Source organism: Diachasma alloeum, unplaced genomic scaffold, assembly GCF_001412515.2.
Source record: "Diachasma alloeum isolate Michigan unplaced genomic scaffold, Dall2.0 Dall_scaffold_00405, whole genome shotgun sequence".
In the NCBI taxonomy this organism is placed as follows: Eukaryota; Metazoa; Arthropoda; class Insecta; order Hymenoptera; family Braconidae; genus Diachasma; species Diachasma alloeum.
In genome coordinates this window covers 417,129-430,126 of record NW_021680544.1, presented here as the reverse complement: position 1 = coordinate 430,126, position 12,998 = coordinate 417,129, and the positions used below count along the sequence as shown (strand labels likewise).

Sequence of the window (12,998 nt, the reverse complement as noted above, 5' to 3'; positions counted from 1 at the left end):
TCATCGATCTGGCTATCAATCTGACAAACCCATCAAGAAGACTCATCTTCCAAAATATATTAATATTATAGCACCATTATTCCAATCATCATTGACTGACAAAACTGGCACAGCTCTGCTTCCTCAATACATGATTGCACCGAGAACTACAAATCAAAAATTTGATTATATTTACTGGGATGATCCCAATGAATTAGTAGATAGACTTCGTTTACTCATGGCATCCCAAGCGGGTGGTAGTACTAGTCACACTAATGAAATTTTCTCTATCATCGAAGAGTTGCGTGAGGCTGAAATTATATATTAACCTCTGTTCAAGCAGGATTTTATCAGTTCAATCCTGAGCGTTGATGTGTTCGGTCGACAGTAGGCTTATGGTCGTACTAAAAGTTCTAGTGTGGGGTGACAAGGTCCTGCAGGTGATTGATTCAGACGTACACGTGATGGAAACTATGACATTGTTAACAAAAACTATGTAATTTAGCTGATGCAAAGCATGAGTTGGCTGCTGTTTCTATGAAAATTTTGAAGGTATATATTGAACAAAATAGTGAACCTATACGGCGAGAAATGACCTCATTGAAAATTTATTTAAACACAACTCTTCAAGCTCTCCAATGTCAACTATCTGAGCTCATTTTCCAAGCAGAGACAAAAAAGTTGAGAAGAAAGCAGACGAAGAAAATGGCTGCAGCAAAGCAGCAAGAGCAGTCAGATAGATTTAAAGGAGACGACAATTTGTCAAGAGGGAAAGAAGCTGTGAGGAAGCAGAGATAGGAAATAATTGCAACGAAGAAAGAGATAACAACCTAATGGATGCAAGGAAGGCTAGAGTAGTGGAGAAGCTTCATAAGCCAGCTCGAAGGAATTACATTCGTCGTCACGTGGATATCAAAGGATTGAATGAGACTTGGCAAGCGAATCTTGTGGAGATGGAAGCTTATGCACATACCAACAAGAGGTATAAATATCTCTTGACAGTTATTGACATTTTGTCTAAGTATGCTTGGGCCATACCAATCAAGACATAAAGTGGTTCAGACGTCACAAGTGCTATGGATTCGATTCTGAGGAGAAGTCGTGTGCCTCAAAGGCTGCATGTAGATCGAGGTAAAGAGTTCTACAACAAGAATTTTCAAGCTTTGATGAAAGATTATGGTATAACATTATATGCTACGTTTAGCAACCTCAAAGCATCCATTTGTGAACGTTTCAATCGTACTTTGAAAAATGAACTGACAAGTGGATAAATAGTGTAAGCGATCTAGTATCAGCATATAATAATACGAAACACAGCACTATCAAGATGAAACCGAAGGATGTGACCAGCAGGAATGAGAAATATTTACTGGAACATCTCTACAGAAAATTGAAGAAGAATACCAAAAGAGCAACGAAATTCAAAATCAGTGATAAAGTGCGTATCAGCAAATATAAAACTATCTTTGAAAAAGTATATACACCCAACTGGGCAACTGAAATCTTCACAATCAGGAAAGTGGAGAACACCGATACTATCACTTATAAACTGATGGACATTGGAAATGGATTAGTGCAAGGAGGCTTCTACCAAGAAGAACTGCTGAAAGTGAAGTACCCAGACGTCTACCTAGTGGAGAAAGTATTGAAAAAAAGGGGAAAGAAGGAATATGTTAAATGGTTGGGCTTCGATTGCACACATAATAGTTAGATTAATACCAATGATTCGTAATAATTTTCATTAATAAAAAATCAATAAAATATAAATTTTCAATGTCTTTTTATTCATTATATCCATAAGGTCGTTTATCTGTTTTGCCAAGTACAATTATCCTCTTATCATCATCACAACTTAATGCTAATTTGCTTTGTTTCACTGTGTATACATCATGATTCTTGCTTTGAATTGAATATTGTGATTTCACTAATTTTTTTCATGAAAAAGACGATTTTTGTAATCTTTAAAAGTAATCGTTTTTAACGTTGAACCTTTCACACCCTTCGCTCGCTTCTTCTCTTCTGATTCATTCAAAATCTTAAAAGTGTACAATTTCGCTCGAAGGCCTACGAATTCAGTCATAATTCTCCCATTGCATTCATCTTTCATTAATCTCAACACTTTTTTTCTGGGCATTCCATACTTATTGATTTCCGGAGAATCAGACGTATCAAATCTAACGATATTTCGCTTCATAATCTCATAGATATCAGGCACATTGAAATAGTACAACGGACTATCTGTATCAGTATACATCAATTTTGACTTATCACCAAACACTCGCTTAACATAATCATAATAAAAATCATAGATAAAAGTTTGTGATAAATCCAAAATTGAAAATTCAATGTAGATTGGCTCATTGAATGTAATCTGAGTTCGGTTCAACTGAATTATTACCAAGTCATTATCAAAAATAACACTACTATGCAAATTGGGTTGAGCGATCCGAGCTCTTGCTCCATACCTCCCACTCCACTTAGTAATCATCTTTCTGTTTCCGAACATTTTCCATCGTTTTTCTGAAAATTGCATTATTCATTAATTTAAAAAAGTTTCTTTCGAACTTATTCGATGATTCTTTCCTCTTTTCAGTATTTAAATCGATATACGGTTTAAGCCAAGCTGCTTGCTTGAATTTCAATACACGATGAATTTTTATTATTTTCATTCCAATACCTAATGAAATCGCATCAGAAACTACTTTTTCACCGACTAAAAAAATTAAAGATATGAAATTGGAACACCAGTACTAAGTCACTGGTTTTCAAAATGCTAAAACCACATATGGACGGAAAGTTTTGGCTATCATCGATGGAAAGTACACCGTTTGGCTTTCCAAACGTGTTTCAGAGGCATTTGTGGAGAATAAAGAGGAGTACCAGCAGTATAAAGAAGCTGCCAAGTCCATCAAACTCTCCATCAAGTTCTCTGAAGGCAAGTGGAATCCTTGCACGTTCACTATCGCTGACTGACTCCAACGATCCAGATCATGAAATCTACCTCATTTTATAATTATTATTCACAAATAATCTGTATGAGATTGTACTTATCAGAAATTTATGTTGAATAAATGGTGTCAATATATTTTAGGAAATTAATTCCAATTTTTTTCACAATTTTTCGAATTCCCCCTAACCCTTAACGTTTTAACTAGATGGCAGCATCGGCATGATTCTCGTTGAAAATTGAATAGATATTGTTGATATGATGAATTTCTAGCTCAGTGAGGCGAGAATAAACATTCAAATTGTTAATTCTAATTTAATTCCACGTAACCATAGGAACAGTAAGTGCGACAAGGAATAATATTAAATTGTTACTTTTATTTAGAAATGAACATGACTGCAACTTTTTTTTCATTAATCTAAAACATATTTATTTTCACTTTGAACGCCATGGTCTTCTGTCGCTTGAGATCTTTCACCAGTGTAGAAGGATGTTTCTCATGTTCCATCCATCGTGATGCAGCACCACGTGTCTTAGTTTGGATCATGAGGAGTTTTGCATGTGGCCCTCCACGCTCCAAGTCTCGAGCAATCCTCACTCGTAGAACTTTCTCCAAAAATACTTCTCTAGTCGAATGAGTTGGACCTAGAGGAACAGCGAAGATTGTCACTCAATGATAGAAATCGATCTTTTTATACAACTTCTTATTTTTGAGCCATTTGTTGTAGACATTCGTCAAGATAATTCTTTCACTCCATTTTGGTCCTCTTCTCATTGAAAAATTGAAAGAAAAAACTCGAAATATTTGCACCCAGGAATATTTTTATGGAAAAAATCTCAACAGAAATGGCGCAAAACTAAAAGAATTTTCAATGATCGTTCAGCAGATAATCAATAGGTTTTTCTAACGAATTCAGTAGTTTTTTTTCTATAATTTTTTCCATTTTTAATAGTGAAAAGTTGATGAGAAGAACGTTTTCGTTTTAAAAAAATATCGATATGATTTTTTATATTTCACCTCTCTTTGCTCCTATGTGTATGGCAGATGGAGATGATGTTGAGTCTACACATCTCCCATTCGTGAGGAGATGTGTCTCATACGCAAGCTTGTTCATTTCCCCTTCCAATATTTTCCTCAGGATGGAATTGTCCTTTTCACCACATCCAACATTATCATTGACGTCTAACATCTTCTATAACAATTGAAATTGGGAGAAACATAAATGAAATTGATTTTCGATAGAATCGTAGATAATTCTCCAGAAACGTAGTAACATTAGACACTTACACTCCCCATAGTGCACTCTTTCACACTTTGAATTCCACTGAATGCTGAATCTGTCACTTGGATGTGTCACCTACGACGTTTGGTACTGGACTACTCGAAATGAATTGACTTCTTATGGTGAGATTTTTATTTCCATAGTAAGTTGTTGACATGTTTACGGAACGAGAGAGAGATAGGAAGGAAGGATAATGAGTGAACATAATCTGACTACTCGAATAACCAAAACTGAAATAGTTTTTCGTTCCATGCTATTTCTTTTTTTCTTTATTCATTTCAAAACACTGATAAAGAAAAAATTACATCTCAAAATATTTATATGAAATGCGGGTACAGAAATTTTTATTTAAAAAAACACTGAATGGAATGGTACTTTATATAGTTGAAAAAAGGTTGATGATCCGCGTTAAGAATTGGATTATCCGAGGAATCCAATGGAATAAGAATACCTCGTCAGGTTCATATCTGTAACAGAAAGAATTACACCAAATTAAAAAAACTACTTGAGGGGAAATAAAAATCACAATAAGCATTGTCTCTCTTCAATTTTCATTTTAGCTGGTTGCAATTTCATTCAAAATAGAATAGATAGAATTTTCTCAAGTAAGTATCGAAAGCTCTAGGAAAAAAAGGTATGTTGCATTGAAAATCATTGGAATTATTGGAAGAATATTATAGTTATGAAGTTGAAATTTACCTATTGATAAATAAGCTGAAGTGGTCCCAATGGTTTCCCTTCTCGAGTTATTGGTTCGGGGACGAAATGCAGATGACCAAGCTCACAGACAATCAGCCTAGCCCTCACTCCAGCATGCATCATGAAGGAACCGTTGCATGGATGCCGTACTGCAACTCGACGAATTGTTTGCTCAAGTCCCTGGATATTCTTTGCGAGCCTCTCCAAGCCATTGGAAGGACCACCGGCATTGGTTGCATACCCTCAACATTAATATTTATCGGACCTTGATCGGGGAGATTCCGATTCACATTAACTACACGCGTTGTAATCCATTTCAATGGCACCTTTGGAGGCACCCCAGTATCTGGTCCTGGTGGTGGGCTTTCCGGAGACTCAGGCACTTGAGGGACTGGCCCTGATGATGGTTCCAATGGAGATTCAACCAGCCGGTTTGCTAGCTCTGGACATGGACCCTCAACTTTAATAGTTGTCATGCACCCGTCCATTCCCTCAGTCTGCATAAATTCATCAATTTTCTGCGTCTGCTCAGGCACCTCAACATTCCTTAACTCTCCAATGACTCCAGAACTCTCCTGTATGTCTGGAGTATACAACGGTGAAGCCAAGATCTCACGAATCTCCTCACGAGTCTCATCATCAAAAGTCCTACTGGTGACAGATGGCTTCACATTTTTTTCCACAGCTTTGATGCTCAAGTCCATTCGCTGAAAGCTTTTGGTGGAGTTCTTCCTCACCTTCTTGACTGCAGGACTATCCTCAGGTGATTTGATGACAGATGCACGTGCTGATCGGAGACGCCTTCGAATTGAAGCTTACGTCAATATCCTCGCCACTTCCATACCCTCAGATGAGAGAGGTCTCTGAGCAGCATCAATCATAGTCTCACACTTGTAGGTATCCATTTTTCTTAGTTGTCACGACTCTTGTCACTTCACGAAAAACTCAACAGAATAATGATCACGTAGTTCGGTTGGAGAATTCGTATTTGCTTCAGGGGGATCATGGGTCCCGCTTATAAAGCCGCGATTGTTTACGAATATAGTGGGAATGGGAGAATGATAATAAGTGGGGGATTCATGTGGATATGTTCGAATCAAAATTTTTCGTAAAGACTAGGAAAAAATTATCTTATGGATTCTCTATGGATTGTCTGTACTGATTTTTTTTTGCAACAGCCGCGATGAATTTCTATAGAAAAATACAAAAATCTCCTTTCAAAAAGGAGATTACGATTTCGCCCCTACCCCACAATACTCACTCTCCTAGCGAGCATACGATACACTGTGACTCACGTCGCATGCACTGTATACCCCCACTCAACACTCCATCAACTCTCCTCTCATCATTCAACAGTTCCAGTAATCATCCAATCATATGAGAAATCTATGAAAACTGAACATTTACGGACAAAAGGGAAAATAGGAAGAAATTTTTGGATATAAATTCATATAATGAGAGGTTATAGTAAATTTTCCAAGTTATTTTCATCCCAAAATTTATGAATGATGAAAATTAATTCATGGAAAATCTTGAGAAAATTTTCATTTATTTGATTGAGAAGGAATTTTTATGGGAATCGCTGTTCAAAGATTGTAATCATCGTTTTCCCGCTTCTCTCCACTTATTATACTTGTAGCTAGCGTGTACCTAAGCGCAGTTTATAATACAAGCGCCTACTGCCCCTCTTCCACTATAATCTTTATCGACTCAGCATTCAATCACTCAAAAATCATGTAACAAAGCTTGAAGTTTTTATTAAATAATATGTATATACATATAATAACTTGTCCAACAATCAAGCGATGTTTTTGTCATTCACCTGGAAGAGTATTAGTGAGACCTGGAACAAACTCCCTGAAAGTTTCCAGGAGGATTCTGAAATCGCTCGGTATCGGCGATGCTATACCAACTGGAAGTCAACATCAGCTGATCAACTCGATGGACACCACCATTTATCGATGATTGTACCATGTATCGCTTCATTTCAGAGTAACATATAAGAAACGATTCTCGCTTGATTGGAAAACGAAAAAATTTATTTATTCTGTTTACGAAAAAAAATTGTTTCAACTGATAAATTTTCAAAAATGAATCCAACTGCATGCAAAGGTAGAATGAATTGAATTAAAACCCAATGAATCTCAACTTTTGTTATTTTGGTGAGTTTTTTTTCTTTAGATATAGTCCTCTAATCTACTTTCAAACATCCGTCTTCATGTGGAACCTACCGTGGTAGGTGATCGTTATGAGTATCAGGTTGCATGGGTTCCCTCAATCTTCCCTGTTTATACGATTGACTTGTAGTACGAACCACGCACCACGCGCCTCGCAGTGAAAATCATTGTTCCTCAAAATGAAAGAAAGTTTCTCCGCTGCATTGGGAAAACAAAAATGAAAAATCTGTCCATCACCAGAGCTCTTTTGCTACAAACAATATTCCTCTCGATGTTTTTATTCGTATTCAAATTCGCGGAAAAATCATGGAAAACAATAGGAAATTTCGTCAGGAAAATTCCTTCGTTAAGTGAAAAATTTGATCATTCACCCATCTTGCCCCACTGGTAACTCATCAATTTTCCCAACAATCCACCCGCTATCTCCCAACCCTCTACCCATCATTTCACATCCCCCCACCCCACTTCCAACATCCACACCCACCCACCCACCTCTCACCTGCACCCTCTGACCTGTCCACTAAACCCCGGACGGTTTATCCAGAACCGGCCTTATATAGCTACTGTCTCATAACTCGAAGGACCTGAATGTACTGCTCACCGTCATCTCCGGAGCAGTAAATGCACTTGAAGCGCTTGGATCACCTGTAGCTCATTGAAATCAGGTGATCATTCACACTCTCACGGATCGACTCACCCCAAGCTCCGTGAATCTTGGGCAAACAAGATCGGGTCATCTAACAAGTACTCCAGCTTCATGGATCTCAAGATGTTCCGCACCGAAAGAACTTGAGCCATGGAGAGCATCGAGCTAAGTTCACTCGCACGGGTGCCTACCTCACTCGTGAATTCTCAGCAGTCCAGCTCCAGTAATAACTCCCAGGCTCCAACTGGGTCAACAGGATCAGTTCGCGTTGACGCTGTCGCCACTCGAGCAAGGTCACCTACCCGTGTTCCATGTGTGACGGTGACCATTACATCTCGTCCTGCTCATCTTTCAAGAATCTCGAGCTGCCGGGCCGTCGGGAGGTAGCCGAACGCCGATACCTCTGCTCCAATTGTCTCGGACGTCATTCGGTTAAGGATTATCGCTCACGTCTGAAGTGCCAGATTTGCAGCGGCAAGTACCACTGATTGCTGTACTCACAGACGTCAGATCAGCTACAATGTTCAGCTCAATCTGGCCAACAGACTCAGCACTCCACGCCCAGCTCAGTCCCAAGGACGGGGGTGCCGGTGGTGACGTACACCCACTCCAACGACCCTCTTCCCTCCGTGTCAGGGACAGTGACGCCTTCCGATTAAAGCTCAGCTGCTCAGAATGCCGTCTCATGCTCATCTCATCAAGCGAATTTGGAATCAGCTCAAGATTCCCGCTCAGGAATTCTCTTGGCTACCAGCGTTGCTCTGTTGGTCTGTCCAGAACGGCCAGCGCATCAGGTCCGACTCCTCATCGACTCAGGGTTGGAAATCTCCATTATTTCAGATTAGCTCGTTCGTCGGCTAGATCTGAGGAAGGCCAAGACCTCACTCCGAATGTCAGGAATCGGAGACATGGCATCTGGGCCAGCATTGGGCAAACTACAGCTCACCTTACAGTCCACTTACTCTCACTTTCAACTTAGTGTCATTGCCTGTGCTCTTGGACGGCTCACAACATCATTACCCACATTCTCATCGGCTCAGCTCAGTTGGGATCACCATTCAGGACTTCAATTCCCGAAAGGTGATCCCAATTTCGACTGATCCCGATTTCGTCGAACCAGCACCAATTGACATTCTTCTTGGTGCTGATGTATATGGACAACTCATTCAGCCTGAAATCATCTCCAACGGACCATCACCAACGGCTCAACTCACTGGTTTCGGATGGATTATCTTCGAGCCAACACAAGGTTCAGACCCAAACGAAGCGACAACAGCTCACGTAGCAGTCTCAAACGAAGACTTCAATGAACTGCTGATTAAATTCGGGATTCAGGAGGAAGTTCCAAAAACCACAGAAAGTCAGCTCAAGAATAAGGAGGCCCAGTGCGAGGAGCACTCCAGGCGTACTCACTCTAGGGACAGCTCAGGCCGTTACGTTATACGGCTTCAATTTATGGAATCACCAGAACTTCTCGGCGATTCACGAGCTTCCGCTCTTGCTTGCCTCCATCTGCTCAGGAAATTCTCACGTGATGAGGCTTATCACCAGCTCTACTCGGGCTTCCTCAAGAAATACGAGGACCTCGACCATATGCGTCGGGCTTCCGGACAGCTCACATCATCTGCTTATCCACGTCAGCTCACTGGGGGGTGTACGGCCCCCGAGATGACCTTAGCACATGAAGCGATGGCTTCAGGAGGGTTAAGGGTCTCGGACGGTCTGCATTCTCCGCGAGCTCACGCACGGAATTCCCTCATCACGGAATTCTCAAGGCAAGCAGCGAGACGAAGAAGCTCAAGGTCATCTTCAGTGGCTCCAACAAGACCAGCTCAGGACGATAGCTCAACGAACTCATGCACGCAGGTGCAAAACTTTAAAGGGACATTGCGTATGTACTCCTCTTCTCTCGCTGGCATAAGCTCATTTTCATGACGAACATCACCAAGATGTTCCGTCAAATTCGAGTACATCCGGATGACTGGCCGTTCCAACCAATTTTCTGAACCGACTCAAATGGAGATATCACCACATATCAACTCACTACCGTCACGTATGGTACAAGGTCAGCTCCATTTCTCTCCATACGTATCCTGCTGCAGCTAATCGAGCATGAAGGATCCAATTACCCCCTCACAGTGGAACTGCTCATTAAAGGTGCTGATTCGAATGGGGAACTCCTTCGAACAGCTCATCAGGTAACTCAACTGTGCTTGACAGGCGGCTTCCCATTAGCCAAATGGCATTCTAACAGTCCAGCTCTATTCAACTTTCTGAGACCACACAGCACCTCTCAAGAACAACGATCCATCGAGGACAAGGAATCACTCACCAAGATCTTAGGGGTCTCAGGGAATCCATGCACGGACAGATTTACGTTCGCAATCTCTCTGTCGGAAACCGAATTAATCACGAAGGGAGTCATCTCATCGAAAATCGCTCGCCTCTTCGATCCACTCGGATTCCTAGTACCAGTGGTGATTAACGCCAAGATCTTGCTAGTACAATCTCTTTGGATAGAAAAATTGGGATGGGACGAACCAGTTTGTTCGACAACTGCTAAACAATGGGAACGATTCAGAAACGAACTCACACAGTTGTCGAAGATCACTATACCTCGGTGGATTGGACTGCTGACGGATTCCGTCATGGAAATTCACGGATTCTCCGATGCATCCCAAGTGGCGATGTCAGCCATGGTTTATCTCAAGGTATATCACCACGATGAACCTCAAATTACACTGGTCTGCTCCAAAATCAAGGTTGCACCGCTCAAACGGCCGATAATCCCACGTTTAGAACTCACTGCAGCGCTGCTTCTTGCCAAATTGGTCAAGTATATTTAGGATAAACTCAACCTCACGAATGCTTCCACCTATCTCTGAACGGACTCATTGGTCACGCTCACCTGGATTAGCTCACATTCATCAAGGTGGAAGGAATTCGTAAAGAATAGGGTATCACTCATCCAGGAGCTCACTCAGCACGCTCATTGGCGAGTGGTACCAGGCAAGAAGAATCTTGCCGACTGCGCTTCTCAAGGTCTATCCCCATCGACACTGACCGCTCACAAACTCTGGTGGACAGGACCATCATGGCTCCATCACGACAGCTCATCATGGCCTACTCATGTGTTGGAAAAGGACCTTAACCTAGACCTCGAGGAAAAACCAGGTGTTCTACTTCATGTGCACACTCAACCACTCGCTGTCTGGAATCTCATCGACAGATTTTCATTTTTCAACCGTCTGCTCAGAGTCACCGCAATCTGCCGAAGATTCATCGCTCGGCTTAGGAGAGATCCTAATTCGTCTCTCCATTATTCATTCACTCTTGGTGATCTTGAAGAGGCCCGCATCATCTGGATCAAGCTCACTCAGTCCGCTAACCTCAAGGACGAACTCCGGACCATCTCACGAGGTGAGAGATTCACCAAATCTCACCCTCTCATCAAGCTCCACACACTTCATTGATCACCAAGGGGTCTTAAGAGTTGGAGGTCAGCTCAAGTTCGCTCACATCAACCCAGAGAGCAGAAATCAGGCAATGCTTCCGAAGAAATCTCAACTGGCCCAATTACTCATCGGACAACTCAACTCACGCTCAGCCAGCTCAGGAGGAGCTACTGGATACTCGGAGGCCGGGCACCAGTACGCTCCTTCATTCTCAGGTGCGTAAAATGCGCTCGCCAACGTGGAGCGCGTGCTCAACAGCTCATGGACCAGTTGCCACCAGCTAGACTCACCCCCGCTCCAGTCTTTCTCAACACTGGAGTCGACTATGCCGGCCCAGTGTCTCTCAGGTCATGGAAAGGGCGGGGTCATAAATCGTACAAGGGCTGGGTGGCAATCTTCGTCTGCGTGACCACCTCAGCGGTTCATCTCGAGGTCGTGTCGAACTTCTCAGCGGAAGGATTCATCGCAGCCTATCGTCAGTTCACGAGTCGTCGTGGGATCTGTAAATAGTTGTTCAGCGATTTGAGACCAACTTCCTCGGCGCGGATAAGGAAATCAAACGGCTCTTCTCATTAGGATCATCAGAATCAAGACAGATCGTCCAGCTTCTTATCAACGATGGAACTCAATGGTCGTTTAAACCTCCAGGTGCACCTCATTTCGGAGGAAAATGGGAAGTGGCGGTAAAGTCGGTGAAGTTCCATCTCAACCATATCATCGGCGAGGATCTGCTCACGTTCGAGGAACTCACCACCCTGGCCCAGATCGAAGCTGTACTCAACTCGCAACCATTGGAACCGTTCACTGATGATCCTGAAGACTGCTCAGCCTTGACACCAGGTCATTTCCTTATAGGACAGGCTCCCACGACTCTTCCAGAACCATCACTGGAATAGATCAACGTCTCATGACTCTACAGGTGGCAGCTCATTCAACAAAAACTTCAAGAGTTCTGGACGAGGTGGTTCACGGGCTATTTACAACGGCTCGAATCAAGATCCAAGTGGCACCACCCGACTCATCAAATCAAGATCGGCTCGCTGGTTCAACTCACGGACAAGAGATTTCCACCAACCAAGTGGCCGCTCGCACGCGTCACCGCGCTATAACCAGCACAGGATGCACTCACCAGGATAGTGACCCTCCGGACAGCTCAAGCGATGTTCACCAGACCAATCACCAAATTGGCACTGTTACCAATCTCGGCCTCAGGAGAGTAAAACCAGATCAGCTCACCGACGAAGACTCACGGCTCTTCACCTCTGGATCTCAACAACCGTGAAGGATTTATGCCCCGGAACAATCGATGGGATGCGGAGTGAAGATGGGGAGAACTGAGGCCAGACAGGATTTACAACCCTCATGGACTCGGAACCTCCCATGCTGGGCCAGCAACCGAACACAGGGCAGCTCAATGGGTAACACCAAGAAACCTCTCTTTGGGAACTCTTGATCTTTTGTTTTTTCATTATAGCGCACCCCCATAGGTCATTTCAACAGTCAACCACGGTTGCTGATTGTGGGAGAGAATGTTTGAAATCGGACGAGATTCGCGGGCCACTCGGCCCAGTACAATTCGGGGTGGCAACGGCTCGGTGGCAGTACCTGACGGGCCAACTCGCCGTTACCGACCGACCCCACGCAGCTAGGTTTTTCACACCTCAGACTCACATGCGTTTCGAACATGCTACCATAGACCACGTGTATTTCAAGTTATGTTCAGTTTCATAACCTAGTCCGCTTAATTGTTTTATTAATTATAGTTCGGCTCAATAGTGTTATTTCATCTTGTGCTCAGCTCAAATTATTAAT

General features: G+C 42.5%; 1 protein-coding gene across 1 annotated transcript; it reads left to right on the top strand.

The window, feature by feature from the left end:
- Window positions 1-1,306: 1,306 nt before the first annotated feature.
- LOC107042043 lies at window positions 1,307-1,690 on the top strand. Its single transcript, XM_015262913.1, has one exon. It carries the CDS (start codon window positions 1,307-1,309, stop codon window positions 1,688-1,690), a length of 384 nt encoding a protein of 127 aa, XP_015118399.1.
- Window positions 1,691-12,998: the final 11,308 nt, after the last annotated feature.